Source organism: Ylistrum balloti, unplaced genomic scaffold, assembly GCF_031769215.1.
Source record: "Ylistrum balloti isolate Yb309-2 unplaced genomic scaffold, AGI_CSIRO_Ybal_v1 Utg371552, whole genome shotgun sequence".
Taxonomy (NCBI): Eukaryota; Metazoa; Mollusca; class Bivalvia; order Pectinida; family Pectinidae; genus Ylistrum; species Ylistrum balloti.
This window is the reverse complement of record NW_026782798.1, coordinates 819,981-840,521: the sequence shown is the minus strand read 5'-3', so window position 1 is coordinate 840,521 and position 20,541 is coordinate 819,981. Positions and strand designations below refer to the sequence as shown.

The following is a 20,541-nucleotide window of genomic DNA, read 5'->3' as shown; positions in this document are numbered from 1 at the left end:
CCAAGACAAATAATAGAAAAAAGAAACTTGTTTATTTTGAAATTCGGTTGTTGTTCAGTCAGTTGGCCACATATACCAGGGTTACCTGTACAGGTGTCAAATTAACTGATTACACCTGGTCAGGTGATACATAACACAGATATGCTGGCGATTGAAAAAATAAAAATAAAGGTTAGCAATTAAACCTCACGCATTAACTTCTTCTTTCATGGCAAAGTTACAGAATACATTGATTGTCTCTTCAGATGAACAGAAATTAAGAAATAAAATGACAATATCAACATGTTGAACAAAATAGTGATTAACCAGTTGATAGGATCAGTTCACCTTGACGCAAAGGAAAGGAAGAATCTGACTTCTTTGTTGGTTTATATTCTAGATAACATCTTCTACATCCACCTTTAGTAGTGGAATTGGATAGGCAATCTAACTTCCTGTAATCTCAGTTGTCCATTTCTGAGGTGTTAGACAAGGAAGCAGTGTCCTCACTATTTGACAGAGCTAGATCTTCCTCAAGTAATTCTATCAAATTATCCCAAACAGGTTGATGTCGCTTCTGTTGTAGACCGATCGTGCTGTTAGGTTTAATTTTACTTGGTCTAGTTGTTTCCTTGTTGGAGATTCCAAAGGACATTTATTGTCAGTTTTTTTTTGCTTGAATTCTGGTTTCATCTTCAAATTCTTCCAACTCCACTCTATATCCATGATACATTAATTTTTAAAGGCGAGTGTAGGTTTCTTTTCTTCCATACATATGTCAATTGTAAAAAATTCTAACTGTGATACATGAAAACCTTCACAACTAAATCTTAATGTCTCAGATATCATACAACTTATCAAATATAACACCAGATTCAATGTCTCAGACCTCATACAACTGATCCAATATAACACCAGACTCAATGTCTCAATGTCTCAGACCTCATACAACTGATCCAATATAACACCAGACTCAATGTCTCAATGTCTCAGACCTCATACAACTGATCCAATATAACACCTGACTCAAGGTCTCAGACATCATACAACTGATCCAATATAACACCAGACTCAATGTCACAAGGTCTCAGACATCATACAACTGATACAATATAACACCAGACTCAATGTCTCAAGGTCTCAGACCTCATACAACTGATCCAATATAACACCAGACTCAATGTCTCAAGGTCTCAGACATCATACAACTGATCCAATATAACACCAGACTCAATGATCCAATATAACACCAGACTCAATGTCTCAAGGTCTCAGACCTCATACAACTGATCCAATATAACACCAGACTCAATGTCTCAAGGTCTCAGACCTCATACAACTGATCCAATATAACACCAGACTCAATGTCTCAATGTCTCAGACCTCATACAACTGATCCAATATAACACCAGACTCAATGTCTCAAGGTCTCAGACCTCATACAACTGATCCAATATAACACCAGACTCAATGTCTCAAGGTCTCAGACCTCATACAACTGATCCAATATAACACCAGACTCAATGTCTTATTGTGTTTGCTTTTTTACAAAGATGTTGTGTTTTTAACATTAAAGATCGTACATGAACAATGACTCATACCTTCTTTAGACACTTCATTGATGATACAGCATTCTACAGCTTTTTCACCCTCTTTAGAAACTTCACTGATGCTGAAGCATCCTACAGTTACTTCTCCCTCTTTAGACTCTTCACTAATGCTGAAGCATCCTACAGCTTTTAGCACCCCCTTTAGACTCTTCACTGATGCTGAAGCATCCTACAGTTACTTCTCCCTCTTTAGACTCTTCACTAATGCTGAAGCATCCTACAGCTTTTAGCACCCCCTTTAGACTCTTCACTAATGCTGAAGTATAAAACAGTTATTTCTCCCTCTTTAGACTCTTCAACACTCCAATGATACTAGATAGCATATGCTTGGAAATTCAATATGTGTATATTGGACAAAAAATTTTAATGAAGGGCAATGACACTGTAATCAAGGGACTTTGGTTCACTGCAAGTCCTCTTAGTATGTGTATTGTAACAAAGTAAAATGTTTAATGATATATCTGGTGAAGCTGAATCCTACTGTTTACAACATTGATTAACTGATTACTACGGTACTATATTAATCATAGAATTCTTATTATCAAATCAGTTATTGTTGGATGGTGTGAGTATACAAATTTCTAGTTGAGTGTTAGAAAATAAATTTGTTTAGACATAAAAGTAAGTTCTTTATCATATCCATCAGAATTTCTTATGCGAACGGCCATTTTATTCTGTAATTGCTGAAGTCAATATCAATTAGTTTATGAGACTTGAAGTAAGTTTATGTAATCGTTAAATATTCATGATGTAATTATTAAATGTTTAGTAATATTTAGATGTTAGAGACCTCAATGTGAATTCCAGTGCTTACAATATATTTTAGAAGAAATTTAGGCCATTTGAGCTCCAAGTTGAATTCACTGATATCGTCAAATATGGCAGTGATGGTCGACTGGCGTTTGAGTCAAAGTTTGATTCAATGTAGTAAATTCTTACTCAGATTTTAAATAGACTCCAGATCAATTAAGGAGCTTAAGATTTGTTATAGTAATCTGACATAGCTTCAATATTACATTTAATGAATTTGTATTTTTATGGAGGTATCTGAATTTCCTGTTGGATTCAGAAGTGCTTTAGCTTAACTTGATTATGCTGGCAACATCTGCCAAATGACAGCATCAATTGTCACATTGCTGTCACTGACAGCTCTCCAGTATAAAAGGTGTGTTTCATGCTCATCAGTGTTTGTAGTCATTCTACCCATTATCAGCTTTCCATCACATACTATAAGTGTGGATTTATATTACAGAATATATTACAATATAACAGGCCAGTGTTTTCAGAACCTGTTTCTAAAATATTTATCTACTTTCGGCCAATACTTAAAGGAAACCTATGAAGACTATTTCTATAATTTTTATACACTAAATTTGTAGTTAATCTGTGTGATCACAGATTAAAAGCCATTATTCATAAGATTGGGATATTTCAACTTTTTACTTATGAATTAATCAAGGATTTGTGGTTTACTTATTTATTACAATGGATGGCTGTGACACAAGTGAACTAATTATTTAGTGTTAAGTCTGACAAGTACTTACTAATGTGACTTATTGGATGATTTGGGGCTCATAAGCTCTTAAGGAATCGGGAGATATTTTTATTCATAACTGTTAAGGAATGAACAGTATTTGTGAAATAGAATGTGAAGTTATCTGTGTGAATCTTGTGATAATTGTTTAAACTATGACCTATTCAAAATAATAACATTTATACTTTGAATCTGGCCTGGTCATTTACTTACAATGTTAAATCTGACTGAATCTATGTTGACATTGAAAGCACTAAGATCTCAACAGATGGATCTCTGACCTACATTGACAGTAACTATATGTGGACCTGAGTTTGGTACACTGCACATTGTTTAGTATGACAAATGTAAACACCATTAACCTACATTTATATTTGAAATGCGAGCAACGTTATGCTTTGTACACACAATTTTGACATAGGACAATAACTCTGTAATTGAGAGCTTGAAGGCCCTGAATATGATACAGTGTACACTGTCTTAGTATGACGAATGTATACAAGTTTCATGATCCTTGCTTGACTGTGGGCAAAATTAAACTCCAGACATGAAAGGACGGACAGACGGATGGACAAAGTGGCAACTATATACTCCCCTTCCCCCACCCCTCCAAAACAAATTCCATGTAACATAACATGTGTAAAACACCACTTGATGTTTTATATAAGTGTTAAACCTGAGCCACTACTACATGTCTGTAAAAGATGATTAGATTAGTGTTTTACTCAATAAAGTCATGTATAAATGACTAACCATAACTTAAAGGAAGTAGATCGGTAAACAACCCTCTGGATCATTGATATCTCATTGCTTAGGGAAATATTTTGTATTGCAAGTCTGCTTTGTTAACAGTTTCATACAATAATGACGTATATAAATGTTTAGGTATAGTGGAAATATTTTGTATTGCAAGTCTGCTTTGTTAACAGTTTCATACAATAATGACGTATATAAATGTTTAGGTATAGTGGAAATATTTTGTATTGCAAGTCTGCTTTGTTAACAGTTTCATACAATAATGACGTATATAAATGTTTAGGTATAGTGGAAATATTTTGTATTGCAAGTCTGCTTTGTTAACAGTTTCATACAATAATGACATATATAAATGTTTAGGTAAACCCCCAAGAATTTCTTATCTCTAAATCACATTGAAATATAAATTTGTCCTAACAAAAGCAGTTATTTTAGTATTAGAAAACCCAAATACAATATCTATAATCTGTTTGGAAAAAGACCAGAGTCAAGGGCAGAAACCCAGCAACAAATAAACACATGGTTATATTCTATTTTTAGAACTAAATGTAACAAAATGATTGACATCTTGGCTGGGTGAGCAGACAAGTTATTATCTAAATAGGTCACTTGCAAATATCAAATTTCTCAAGAAAGACATAGCCCTACATTGCTTAATTGGATAAATACTGAATGAGTATTTCAGGTCAACTTTGGGTAACCAACATAAATCATCAAACATTTAAGTTAGAAATATATAAAGAGGAGATATAGGTGATCCACCTCGCCTATCCATGTAGTAGTGTCTGAATTCAGGGTACCTGTATCTACAGGATTGTGTTATAATAGACAAACATGTAATATTGTAAGCTTTCAAAAACTTCATTTCTTTGTGAGCGTATGTTTCAAATTCATAAAAATGCCATTCAGATCTACAGAGCACAGTTTAGAAATATCAATTCGAGACTTTTATGCAACTTAAAAAATTATACAAATATTTTTGTTTAAGGACCTCAGTGAATAACAATACTTGATCTTCAGCCAATAAACATTCCAAAAAATTTGTATAACAATTGCCATCTCATACATCTAATGGGAAACTCCCAATTTTATCCAGAAGCTAGTAAGACAGATATAACACCATTATGAAATTGCAGAAAATTAAAAAGAATAGGTGTATCCCCTTCTGCTTCCACAGGTTTGTACACATATCAAAAATAATATATACTGTAATGACAAAACAGTTGGTGGATTCCCTCACTAAACAAAGTGTCTGCATATACAGTTATTTATAGAATTCAAATTTCTATGAGAAATGTCCCTACTCCATCTCATCTATCCAGCAGCATAAATAGTAGGATTCCTTTAGTTTTTTTCCAAATAAGAGTGTTTATAACCTTTATATATCTATACAGAATACTAAATGGTCTAGTGGCTATTTTTTCTTAATTTAAAGCGGACACACTTCAGATTGAAGGAAATGCTTCATCTTGATCTCTGAAAATTTCAATACTAAAAAACATTTACTTCCATATATAAGTAATAAGTTTGACATGTATGACAAGAGATGTGTGTCAGGTGACCATTTTGTTTTTGTCCAATCCATCTCAAGTTGAAGAATACAAGATATAGGGGAAGTGGTACATGAAATCATGAACATGGATCTTTTACACTTTCTACCAAATAGAAGAAAAAAATATACAATGTCAATGGCTAGTAGATATCTTGTTTTCCTTAATAAGCTGAAATTTAATTTAACCATGTTTGGGTTTGGTCAGTACTCATTCTATCGTTCAAGAAAAATTGATAAATTTGATAATCAAAATCAAAGATGGCTGGCTGGTGGTCATGTCACTTTTCTGATCTTATTCAATAAGAGTGCAAAATGGAGGACCAAAATGATCATGTATATAGTACAGAGCTGTGATCTTGTGTAAAGTTTTTTCAGAGACACTTTTTATGTACAGATTAACTGACCAGTGAAAAGAAATGTGATTTGCAAGCCCTCACTTGATGGTAGGTAGAAACCACCTTCATTTTTCTGGAAATATAAGCTTTCAAACGATTGTTTTTTATAACTTCTTCTTTTTCATTTATCATATTTTGTGTTAGGCAGGGAGAAAAATTTGACTTGTAAATAATAGTACTTTAAAAGTTGACATGTGTATTGCAATTAACATAGCAATGACAAGCCTTAACTAAAACCCCAATAAATAGAGCCTGTCTCGCTAGCTGAAATTGCTTCCTTACAACTTAGGGAAAAGTAATTCTGAAAATCTCAGCCCACAGAACACAATTGAACCTAACCCTCTGTCCCTAAGAGGTCCACCAAACCATTCATACTTCAGACCAAATCATTTCAATAGGAGTAGTAAGAGTAGATTGTTTTAAAATAATTTGCTTTATTTCCAATATCAGGTCCCATCCCTCTTACCCTTGAAGGCTGAGGCTCATCCATTATACAAAATTTATTCCTCATCACCAAAGAATGCTTTAAACCAAATTTGGTCAATATCCCATCTTTCCTACAGGACGAGTAGCATTTTCAAGAACTCCATAAATTTCCCATTTTGGCTCATCCCTAAGGCCCAAGGTATAGGAGGCAGACCCACTGTTTGTACCAAATTGAGTCCCCTTTCAATAAAGATGCTTCTGACCAAACTTGGTCAAAATCCAGTTAGTCATTCATGGATAGTACTGATTTTTTCCCTATTTCTAATTCAAACATCCTGACATCAAGTCCATGACTTAGAGTTATCAGTCTAAGGGAGATAATAAGCTCCACTGTCAAGTACATACAAATGTTTGTTTATCATCCTTTCAAAAAATATATTTGCAACTGTTAGATAATATGTTCTGGATGAAAATATCAAACTAACCTATATTACATTTATAACACTCGTTCAGATACATGAAAACTTGTCCATCAACTGAATGATATATGCAGACAAACTGTATAGTAGTAATTTGAAGCCTTTGATCCAATCCTCAAAACCTCTTAATATTTATTCACAAAAACTTGATGGCTTCTTCCTTCTCGGTAAAATTTACAGTAAATGACATTGAAGTTGAGTGTTATATATATATTGCCGTGTGCTGATTTAACAAGAGGCCTGATGGGCCTGCATTGCTGACCTGAAAATCAATGTCCATCACAAACACTGGTACCTTAACATGTACAACATTGGCACATTCAATTTATGTTATTCAATTTCCAAAATAAACTGAAGATTCTTAAACCCAACTCAGAATAGTGACAGTTATGACCACAATTATAGGTTAATATTTTTTTTTTATTTTCGTTTTGTTGAGCTTTGATCTAGGAATACCTTCCCACAAAATATCCTGCCTCTTAGAATTTTGCTTTAACAGAAGAGAAAAATTTGCCCTTGTGATTTTGAATTTGGTTCAAGATCACTCCTTACAAAATTTGCCAAGCTACATCTAAGAGACTTACCAGTCAAAAATCAAGCTTCCAAGCCTTTTGTTTAATCAGAAGAAGTTGTTTAAAGTTTTAACAAATTTGACCCCTGTGATCTTGAATTTGAGTCATTTCTTTTCACATACTTTGCTGTGCTTAATCCAGGGAACTTCTAAGAAAATCTCTAGGTGTGACAGTTATTTAGAAGTTGTTAAAAGGAAAAAGATGAAACTGGACAGGCAAAGGACAGTTTAATGGATTAAAGGCATTTTAGTGTAAACTATAATATTGATAAAAAAACCCACTTTGGTTCATATCTAGAGCTCCATCTGGCAAATACTTAGGGACCAGTGGCTTAATGCCAGATTGTGTCAAAGGCTTTAAAAAATTAATGACAAATGTCAAAGCATTGTCTGTACTGATATTAAGATGTTTATCAATGATAAATTGTTCAGGGAAAAATATGTTAATATAAAAATGTTTACCATATATGGAGAAACTTTTGCTACAGTAACTTTGGCCTATTTTTACGTTTTGCCATGGGGCAAGATTAAAGTAAGTTTAAAGTATGATGTTGAAGATGAAGTATTTGTTTGATGTAACACAGTGAATTTATGGCGAGGATTAACAAATTCTGGGGCGTTGTTTCCCTGTAAACAGTAAAATCTTGAAACAATCTTAACAATGTCAACTCTATAAAATTTAAGAAAAAGAAACTTACATATAACATCAAGGACAGATCTTTGTAGTTTTCCATTTTTCTGACCAGCTGGAACACAATAACATAAAATGAAGCATTTTATTTGAAGATTCAGGACCTGCCTGTAAATTCATTCATATGAATTTTCAAACCGAAGATGACAAATGCTTTCAAATTCACTAAATATTCCCTTTTTTTTTTGTATATATTGAAAACAACAAACAAATTCCTTTCTCAACTCTCTAATATCTTTTCACTATTTTTGTGACAAAACTGAAATCATTTCAACATTTCTTATCAGAACTGAACTTGTCATCATATAATTGGTCTAGATTTTTTCTAACTTTGGGACTTACAGGCTGTAAAACGTTTCCATCTGAAAAATGTAGGTTATTTGGTAGAGGTTAATAATGGCAGCAACTGTTACTAATTCTCAAAGAACTGATCTGGTGCAAGGTGTTTTACATTCTCTACTTACCATAAACATCCAAATAAAATATTCCTTAATGTAAGGTGATTTATTTTACCAACTACCCGTAAATATGTCATAGAACTGATCTGATGTTAGGTGTTTTACAAGTCTACTTAACATGAATATCTTATAGAACTGCTCTGATGTTAAGTGTTTTACTATGTCTACTTAACATGGATATCTCAGAGAACTGCTCTGATGTTAGGTGTTTACTATGTCTACTTACCATAAAGATCTCCAAGAACTGATCTGATGTTAGGTGTTTTACTATGTCTACTTAACATGGATATCTCAGAGAACTGATCTGATGTTAGGTGTTTTACTATGTCTACTTAACATGGATATCTCAGAGAACTGCTCTGATGTGAGGTGTTTTACTATGTCTACTTAACATGGATATCTCAGAGAACTGCTCTGATGTTAGGTGTTTTACTATGTCTACTTAACATAGATACCTCAGAGAACTGATCTGATGTTAGGTGTTTTACTATGTCTACTTAACATGGATATCTCAGAGAACTGCTCTGATGTTAGGTGTTTTACTATGTCTACTTAACATGGATATCTCAGAGAACTGATCTGATGTTAGGTGTTTTACTATGTCTACTTAACATGGATATCTCAGAGAACTGCTCTGATGTTAGGTGTTTTACTATGTCTACTTAACATGGATATCTCAGAGAACTGATCTGATGTTAGGTGTTTTACTATGTCTACTTAACATGGATATCTCAGAGAACTGATCTGATGTTAGGTGTTTTACTATGTCTACTTAACATGGATATCTCAGAGAACTGATCTGATGTTAGGTGTTTTACTATGTCTACTTAACATGGATATCTCAGAGAACTGCTCTGATGTTAGGTGTTTTACTATGTCTACTTAACATGGATATCTCAGAGAACTGATCTGATGTTAGGTGTTTTACTATGTCTACTTAACATGGATATCTCAGAGAACTGCTCTGATGTTAGGTGTTTTACTATGTTTACTTAACATGGATATCTCAGAGAACTGATCTGATGTTAGGTGTTTTACTATGTCTACTTAACATGGATATCTCAGAGAACTGATCTGATGTTAGGTGTTTTACTATGTCTACTTAACATGGATATCTCAGAGAACTGCTCTGATGTTAGGTGTTTTACTATGTCTACTTAACATGGATATCTCAGAGAACTGATCTGATGTTAGGTGTTTTACTATGTCTACTTAACATGGATATCTCAGAGAACTGCTCTGATGTTAGGTGTTTTACTATGTCTACTTAACATGGATATCTCAGAGAACTGATCTGATGTTAGGTGTTTTACTATGTCTACTTAACATGGATATCTCAGAGAACTGATCTGATGTTAGGTGTTTTACTATGTCTACTTAACATGGATATCTCAGAGAACTGATCTGATGTTAGGTGTTTTACTATGTCTACTTAACATGGATATCTCAGAGAACTGATCTGATGTTATATGTCTACTTAACATGGATAACTGGTGTTTTACTGCTCTGATGTGAGGTGTTTTACTATGTCTACTTAACATGGATATCTCAGAGAACTGATCTGATGTTAGGTGTTTTACTATGTCTACTTAACATGGATATCTCAGAGAACTGCTCTGATGTTAGGTGTTTTACTATGTCTACTTAACATGGATGTCTCAGAGAACTGATCTGATGTTAGGTGTTTTACTATGTCTACTTAACATGGATATCTCAGAGAACTGATCTGATGTTAGGTGTTTTACTATGTCTACTGGATATCTAGAGAACTGCTCTGATGTTAACATGGATATCTCAGAGAACTGGATATCTCAGAGAACTGATCTGATGTTAGGTGTTTTACTATGTCTACTTAACATGGATATCTCAGAGAACTGAACTGCTGATCTGATGTTAGGTGTTTTACTATGTCTACTTAACATGGATATCTCAGAGAACTGCTCTGATGTTAGAACTGGATATCTCAGAGAACTGATCTGATGTTAGGTGTTTTACTATGTCTACTTAACATGGATATCTCAGAGAACTGATCTGATGTTAGGTGTTTTACTATGTCTACTTAACATGGATATCTCAGAGAACTGCTCTGATGTTAGGTGTTTTACTATGTCTACTTAACATGGATATCTCAGAGAACTGATCTGATGTTAGGTGTTTTACTATGTCTACTTAACATGGATATCTCAGAGAACTGATCTGATGTTAGGTGTTTTACTATGTCTACTTAACATGGATATCTCAGAGAACTGCTCTGATGTTAGGTGTTTTACTATGTCTACTTAACATGGATATCTCAGAGAACTGATCTGATGTTAGGTGTTTTACTATGTCTACTTAACATGGATATCTCAGAGAACTGATCTGATGTTAGGTGTTTTACTATGTCTACTTAACATGAATATCTTATAGAACTGCTCTGATGTTAGGTGTTTTACTATGTCTACTTAACATGGATATCTCAGAGAACTGCTCTGATGTTAGGTGTTTTACTATGTCTACTTAACATGGATATCTCAGAGAACTGATCTGATGTTAGGTGTTTTACTATGTCTACTTAACATGGATATCTCAGAGAACTGATCTGATGTTAGGTGTTTTACTATGTCTACTTAACATGGATATCTCAGAGAACTGATCTGATGTTAGGTGTTTTACTATGTCTACTTAACATGGATATCTCAGAGAACTGATCTGATGTTAGGTGTTTTACTATATCTACTTACCATAAAGATCTCCAAGAACTGCTCTGAGGTAAGGTCTTTTACTTTTTGTACCATGGTATAGTCTGCCTCAAGCAATGGCAACCCTGACCCTGGGAAATAATTCCTGAAATCATAATCAAGAGATCTCAGAGGACCTTGGCACCCACCATTGTTTGATTTTTATTTGGTTTTCATATAAGCTTGATCGTTTTTTCCTTAGTTTTTGTAATTTATCGCAAGAAATTTGAAAATCCCTTTTCAAAAATATCAATAATAATCTTAGACTGTCAAATCAACAATGGTTGCCTATCCACCGTATTTCTTTTTGTTTCTTTTGATTAGTCCCGGGATCAAAAACTAGGGACCAATCAGAACCCATGTATGATACCTGAGAAAGATACATCAAGGACATCCCAAGAAATAACAATAACAAATATCTAAAGTCAAAATCTATGATGACAGCCGGTCGGCTATTTTCTTTTTTCTTGCTCAGTCCCAACATCAAAAGGGAACAAAGGTGGCCACATCAGAGCCCCGTTTTTTTCATCAGTTTCATATTGGGACAATGCTCAACTAGGAACTGACGGAAATCTACATACGATATTTGAAAATGATCCATCCAGTAATTTTAGAAAAATAGTAATAATAAGAATTTTTAGAAGGACAGATGGACTACCGACGAAGGTCAATTTAAACAGCCCACCATCAGCACCATGATAAACAACATGCCCAGTATCCCTTACCTAGATATTTCAATTATAAGTTTTATTCACGATCTTTTTGCTTTTTTTTCCTATAGGGGGGCGAAGACCAACGATTTATGAAACAAGAGATGCATAGGACCTGTATCATTCATACAAAACTGACTCCCTTGACCAAAGAATGCTTCAAGTTTTTGAAAAATCCAATCATTTCTACAGAGGAGCAGGAATCTAAAGCATATGACTCTATCTCACTATTGGGCAATGTCGAAATACTGACCAAGAGGACTGATTTTCATTGTTTTACTTAAGACTAATACCTCTTTACCCAAGGATGCATTGAAACAAAGTTTGGAGTTTGGAAAAAAGAAAACAAATCATACAGGAGGAGTAGGACTTTAAAGAACTTGCTCTGTTTGCCATATTGGACCCGTCTCTCCCAACCCAGGGGGTTGAAACCCATCGCTTCCACAAAACTGATTCCCTTTCACCCAAGAATAATTCAGACCAAATTCAATCACTATTACAGGAGTAGTAAGAATTTAAAGAATTTACTGTATTCCCCCCATGGGTTCTCACTCCTCTGCCCCAAGGGGCCCTGACCACTGTAGATACAAATTTATTTTTCCTTCACCCAAGGTTGCTTCAGACCAAATTTGACTCATTCCTATAGGAGCAGTATAACTTCAACCCACCATTTATCATTTATACTAAAAAAAAAAAGTCTCCTTAACCGAGGATGCTTCAGACAGTTTTTTGCAAAATCTAATCATTCTTTCAGGAGAAGAAGGATTTTAAAGAACTTCAAAATTTGATGAGTCGTTTTTGAGTAGTAGTGAAATGAAGTCTTCATAATTATCTGACTATAAAGACCTACATATGGACCTGAAATGTTCAGCTGCTCTACAGCTTACAAAGAAGTTTCTTTCAGTTCATTAAGTTGATTTCTGCAAATCTGAAACCCTATTTTTATTACCATGACCCGACCTATTCCTTGCTGTACAGGGAAATTAGAATTTCTCAACCCATGTGATCCCAGTGACCTTGAAGGTGGATCAATTTGGTAGCCCTTGATAAAATTACGTCACAAAACAAATAGCAATAGCCTGGACCTTTCAGTTATTGAGAAGAAGTTGTTTGAAGATTTTAACATACTTGATCTCAAAGACCCTGAGAGTGAGTGAAGGTCATCCATTTGAAGAAATGTGATAGTTATTCATTCAAGCATGCTACAGCCTTATATCAGAACCATTGACGTTTTGATTATTGAGAAGTGGTCATTTAATAATTTTAACACATTTGCCCTCTGTTACTTGCAAATTGAGTCAAGGTGATTCATTTGAACAAAGTTGGAACCCCTTCATCTCAGCATGCTACATGCTCAATATCAGAACCCATGGGATTTTGATCATTGAAATGAAGTTGTTTAAAGATTTCAACACATCTGACCCCTATGACTTTAAAAAGTGGGTCAAGATCATTCATCTTAACAAACTTGGTAGCTCTTCATTCCAACATGCTACAGTCCCAATATCAACACCCTGAAGCTTTTCGTTATTGATAAGAAGACATTTGGAAGGAAAGTTCACAGATAGTTAACATGATGGATATAAAAAGTTGAAGAATGACGAATGAATATATGTCAAGGTCATTCCTTTTCGACACTTTGTCTGGCTTCGTCCTAGGAATATACCGACCAAAATATCAAAACATTTGGTCCATTGGCTACTGAGAAGAAGTTGCTTAAATGGAAAGTTGGTCCAAAAAATGAAGGACAACAGATGCCACGCCACAGCATAAGCTCACTTGGCCCTTCAGGCAAGGTATACAACAACTGAACCAATAGGAAAACTAACAAGCATAAAACACTTCCAGCTTCATATGGCACAAAGAATAGTTCTAATTAACTACGATGACCATCCAACTTGGGAGACTTTTCAAAGATTCATAATAATTTCCTCTTTTGCACCAATATTTTTTTGTATCCAGCTGACTTGATCCTATTTGCTTGAGAATGAATCATATAAAGTGAAGTAAAACTCTGGAAATGATTCCTTTCATTTTTGTTTTTAATCATTTACCAATATTTTTCCCAATTGGGCCCTACTGACCTACCCTAAAAGAGTCGCCGAATCTTATATGCTTCCAGTACTGATGATCTATATCCAGTTTATTCAGCCTAACTGAATCCTTAACTTTATATCACCAGACACTGATCTTTCATCCTTTCCAACAAATTTATTCATTATTTTATGAAACTATATTTTGAAGTAATTATCAAAACTAAATACTTACTCAAGTGTCCTTATCAAATACTTATTCTGAGATCGAAAAATGTCCAAAAAAGCTCGAAATTCAAAAAAGAATTCCTCTAATCCAAAAACCTCATCAATCACTAAGTGCATCAAGTAAACATGATCTCTTGAGCCAGCATTAACATATCTATCCTGGATTCTAATTTTTTCCTGAAAAAAAAACAAAACAATTTATGATGAATGAAAGCAGTTTGAGAATTTAAGTTTGTTAAATGTGGGATAGCATACAGATAATTTTAAAATAGTAACATTATTTTTTACTTATTAAATTTTCAGTTTTTCATATTGCCTCAGGTTTATGACTTTCAGAAACTGTTTCCATACCTGTTTTAATGCACTGTCGGCAGCCTTACGAAAAGGCTTCATTTTAGGAATGATGGATGCAGCTTGTATCTGTAAAGAGGATACATATGTAAATAATTTCAAATAAAAAAAACATTCCTCCCCATTTACCTTGAAGTTAACAGAAACCTGAAGGATGGAGATTAATTTTTAATTTGCTACATTCCCTTATCAGCTTGATAAAAAGAAATTTTAAGTTCTTAAGTGATCTGACCAATCAGAACCATTATCAGCACTTTGAACTTGCAAGTGTGTCAAGGTCAAAGCATTGAACAAACTTGGTAACCCTTTGGTCTTCAGTCAGGTGAACTAAAATGATTGATCAAAATCAAATCAAGACTTTTCCTGCATATTATTGTCATGCAATTACATACCAAATTACTGTTCTATTTCTGTGCTGAAAACAGTTAATGTGCATAAATGGATTTGACCAAATGACAAAACACTAGATGTGCCCAACTGTTAAATAGCAGAAGGGTAAATATTAAAGTACTCACCCTCATCAAACATTTTATTTCAAAAAAACTCTGTAACATCACTTGATACTCTTGGACATGTTTTCTTTTCATTATTTTCTGAAACATTATGAAAACATTAGTTATACAACCATTCAATGAAGACAGCATGTGTAAACTAGCACACCGAGTCGTTGCTTTAGAGTAATACTTGTCCCCTACCCAACCCCACAACATATTACACTGTTAATATTTATTAAAATGGTGCTATTTGATGTTACACTGGAAAAAAGATAAGTAAACGATTACTTTGTAACTTATTTAAACACAACAATAAATAAGTATGACAATCTGATGTGAGGTTAGATTAAAATCCTGTAAGGGACTAAACACCATATTTCATCAATTAAATATGGTCAGTCCAAAGCAGTATTTACACATCTGAAAAGGAAGACATAGTCTAAAAATGCCCGTCTTTGTTCAAGGCAAGAAAGACTTAAAATGTCTACAAGTGTCAGTGTGTAAGAGATAGAATTGTAATCAATAAGTGTCTGAAAACATAAAAATTTCAAAAATTCGCACTGGACAATTTCCACTTTGTGAATTAAAGATATTTAACAAGGAGACCATATCTGACAAACAGTATTCTAACTGAGTCCTGACAAGACTTATATATAAAGACTTTGAAACAGATATTTGTATTTACATTATACATTTACGTTTTATAAATCAGAGCATTCACATTGCTTTGGAAACAGTACAATTAATGTGGATACTAAAACTCATTTTCCAGACAGAATGCCAATCATACACTCTATCACTTTGTGGCTGATCACACTCAGACAGCCTTCTTACCCAATTCAAAAATTTACTGTCGTCCGCAAACATAAAAGTTTTAGAAAAGATTACTACAGATGGCAGTTCATTGTTAAAAACAAAGAAAAGTTTAGGCCCAAGTATCAAACCTCTGTCATCATCATTGTTATCATCAACCATCATCATCATCATTATAATCAGCAACAGATTATCATCATGAACCACATCTTTCTTTATCAGCTGATTTTTAATGGTCATTAAAATAAAAAATCATTGAATGATTTTATCATCAATTGGGAACAGTATCGAAGACAGCAATAGCTGTGTAACAGCAAATTTATAGTTAAACTTCTTCTAAGTACTGCTCTACTCACAATCACATCATCTGGTGCCATTAGCAGGAACAGCTCCAATTTCTTTAAAATTGGCATCCCAGTTTGTTGCAAGAGAAGTCGGGGTAAAGGCTTTATTGATATCCTGTCAGCAATCCCAACTATCATCAGTGAATCAGCTAAAGATTGAAATAACATTGACATTATAAGTACAGGAATTATATTTGTTATTAGATTGTGTCTAAGATTCCTATATGAAAAAGGGTAAAAGATATGCCCAGAAGAAGGGTTTTTTACTTGAACAGGGTCAAGATTCAATTTAGAGGTTACAATGACCTTGGTATGTCACACAGCTGCCTAAAATATTCCTATAGAGGAAGTGTGGTAATTTAATATGAAACAGCTTTAGACAAGTATTTTCTTAGAATAGGGTTAAATCATCTTAAAGCTTAAAATAAACACTATACTGACTTTTGTTTTAAGCACACAACTGTCCCACTTACCAAACTATTCCCATTTAAGAATTAAGGTTTAAGACATGCACAGAATAACATTTTCAATCAAAACGTGTCAAAAATAGAAATATAGGTTAACTTCAAATCTCAAGAAAAAGGTATATCAATTCTTTCATAATCAAATGATAAGATGGCAGTCTGTCATCCATTTTGCTATTCAATCGTTCCCAAAATCAAGAAATTCCAGATAAATCCATCTTGTGCCTCTCAAGAAATAATAACAATGTTTTGTTGCCAAAATCCATGATGGCCACCTGTCAGTCCTTTTGTTTCATTTATTTGACCAAAAATCAAAAAGGGTACAACTAAGAAGTTTTGGAAAGACCCATCCAATGGTTTTCCTTAGATCAGTCCCAAAATGGACTATTCACAACTAGGAACTAAGAATCTACGTATCCAGATTGACAATGATTCATCCAGAAATAGCGATCCTCAGACTTGTCTAAAACCAAGATGGCCAACTGTCAGCTGTCCAAAATTGGACTATGAAATTTGCTAATGATCTGTCCAGTGCCTCTCCAAAAAGAGGGATAACCAGCGTTGTGTAAAAACAGAAGGATGGACAATGGGTGATTTTAATAGCCCACTGTCAATCAAACACAAAGTCAAGAAAGCATGAGTTGATAACATCCAACCTCAGCAACATACAATGTGTAAACAAACTTTAGAATCACCAGCTGTGTGTAAACAAACTTTAGAATCACCAGCTGTGTGTAAACAAACTTTAGAATCACCAGCTGTGTGTAAACAAACTTTAGAATCACCAGCTGTGTGTAAACAAACTTTAGAATCACCAGCTGTATGTAAACAAACTTTAGAAACACCAGCTGTGTGTAAACAAACTTTAGAATCACCAGCTATGTGTAAACAAACTTTAGAATCACCAGCTATGTGTAAACAAACTTTAGAATCACCAGCTGTATGTAAACAAACTTTAGAAACACCAGCTGTGTGTAAACAAACTTTAGAATCACCAGCTATGTGTAAACAAACTTTAGAATCACCAGCTATGTCTAAACAAACTTTAGAAACACCAGCTGTGTGTAAACAAACTTTAGAATCACCAGCTATGTGTAAACAAACTTTAGAATCACCAGCTATGTGTAAACAAACTTTAGAATCACCAGCTATGTGTAAACAAACTTTAGAATCACCAGCTATGTGTAAACAAACTTTTGAATCACCAGCTGTGTGTAAACAAACTTTAGAATCACCAGCTGTATGTAAACAAACTTTAGAATCACCAGCTGTATGTAAACAAACTTTAGAAACACCAGCTATGTGTAAACAAACTTTAGAATCACCAGCTATGTCTAAACAAACTTTAGAATCACCAGCTGTGTGTAAACAAACTTTAGAATCACCAGCTATGTGTAAACAAACTTTAGAATCACCAGCTGTGTGTAAACAAACTTTAGAATCACCAGCTGTGTGTAAACAAACTTTAGAATCACCAGCTGTATGTAAACAAACTTTAGAATCACCAGCTGTATGTAAACAAACTTTAGAAACACCAGCTATGTGTAAACAAACTTTAGAATCACCAGCTATGTGTAAACAAACTTTAGAATCACCAGCTGTGTGTAAACAAACTTTAGAATCACCAGCTGTGTCTAAACAAACTTTAGAATCACCAGCTATGTGTGAACCACTTTTGGAATCACCAGCTGTGTGTGAACCACTTTTGGAATCACCATTTATTTGTGAACCACTTAAGGAATCACAAGACAAAATTTTGAAAGATTTACATTTTTCTGATATAAATGTAGAACAGGTCAAGGATTTATCACGACTAAATGTTCAACAACCTTGTTACTTTGATTTTGAATCCAAGATGGCTGCCCAGTGATCATGAATCAGTTACATTTTAACAGGAATAGATCAAGGAAATAATGCAATTCAAAGATGGTGGGTAAATCAAACTCATATAACATACATTTCCTCAGCTGTTTTATCCCCATCGCATTCTTATAATACTCATAAACTGCCAATGGAATATCTGTTTTCACTTTGTTCTTTGTATGGTTCATTTTTCTGTACAGATCCTGTTTGGTTGCATCCTGAAGATAGCAAAATACAAAAATACTCAAAAACATGTGCTGGCCTAACAAGTACAATGGTATACTGGGTAACATTAGAACAGACAATCGCAAACAAACTACTCACATTAGTACACCAAATGGTATACTGACTAATACTAGAACACACAATGGTAAACTTACGGACATTAATACACACAATGGTGAACTTACTAACATTACTACACACAATGTTAAACTGACTTACATTAATACACACAATGGTAAACTGGCTAACATTACTACACACAATGTTAAACTGACTTACATTAGTACACACAATGGTAAACTGACTTACATTAATACACACAATGGTAAACTGGCTAACATTACTACACACAATGTTAAACTGACTTACATTAATACACACAATGTTAAACTTACGGACATTAATACACACAATGGTGAACTTACTAACATTACTACACACAATGTTAAACTGACTTACATTAATACACACAATGGTAAACTGGCTAACATTACTACACACAATGTTAAACTGACTTACATTACTACACACAATGGTAAACTGACTTACATTAGTACACACAATGGTAAACTGACTTACATTAATACACACAATGGTAAACTGGCTAACTACACACAATGGTAAACTGACTTACATTAGTACACACAATGGTAAACTGACTTACATTAATACACACAATGGTAAACTGGCTTACATTACTACACACAATGGTAAACTTACAGACATTACTACACACAATGGTAAACTGACTTACATTAATACACACAATGGTAAACTGGCTTACATTACTACACACAATGGTAAACTTACAGACATTACTACACACAATGGTAAACTGGCTAACATTTATACACACAATCGTAAACTGGCTAACATTAATATACACAATGGTAAACTGGCTAACATTACTACACACAATGGTAAACTTACGGACATTAATACACACAATGGTGAACTTACTAACATTACTACACACAATGTTAAACTGACTTACATTAGTACACACAATGGTAAACTTACAGACATTAATACACACTGGTAAACTTACTAACATTACTACACACAATGGTAAACTTACTAACATTAATACACACAATGTTAAACTGACTTACATTAATACACACAATGGTAAACTGGCTAACATTACTACACACAATGTTAAACTGACTTACATTACTACACACAATGGTAAACTGACTTACATTAATACACACAATGGTAAACTGGCTAACATTACTACACACAATGGTAAACTGACTTACATTAGTACACACAATGGTAAACTGGCTTACATTAATACACACAATGGTAAACTAAGAGACATTACAACACACAATGGTAAACTGACTTACATTAATACACACAATGGTAAACTGGCTTACATTACTACACACAATGGTAAACTTACAGACATTACTACACACAATGGTAAACTGGCAAACATTTATACACACAATGGTAAACTGGCTAACATTAATATACACAATGGTAAACTTACAGACATTACTACACACAATGGTAAACTGACTTACATTAATACACACAATGGTAAACTGGCTAACATTACTACACACAATGGTAAACTTACAGACATTAATACACACTGGTAAACTTACTAACATTAATACACACAATGGTAAACTTACAGACATTACTACACACAATGGTAAACTTACAGACATTACTACACACAATGGTAAACTGGCTAACATTACTACACACAATGGTAAACTGGCTTACATTAATACACACAATGGTAAACTGGCTAACATTACTATACACAATGGTAAACTGGCTTACATTTATACACACAATGTTAAACTGACTTACATTAGTACACACAAT

The 20,541-nt window shown here is 33.9% G+C and overlaps 1 protein-coding gene across 1 annotated transcript in view; it reads right to left on the bottom strand.

Moving 5' to 3' along the window:
- The window catches only part of LOC132562932 (uncharacterized), a 45,176-nt gene that overhangs the window by 17,605 nt on the left and 7,030 nt on the right, over positions 1-20,541 (bottom strand). The window contains exons 5-11 of the mRNA XM_060227707.1: positions 18,566-18,689; positions 16,157-16,293; positions 15,009-15,086; positions 14,494-14,562; positions 14,150-14,319; positions 11,175-11,277; positions 8,001-8,048 (exon numbers count right to left, since the gene is read on the bottom strand). Coding sequence (XP_060083690.1) covers positions 8,001-8,048; positions 11,175-11,277; positions 14,150-14,319; positions 14,494-14,562; positions 15,009-15,086; positions 16,157-16,293; positions 18,566-18,689 — 729 coding nt within the window. The remainder of the gene's footprint in view (positions 1-8,000; positions 8,049-11,174; positions 11,278-14,149; positions 14,320-14,493; positions 14,563-15,008; positions 15,087-16,156; positions 16,294-18,565; positions 18,690-20,541) is intronic.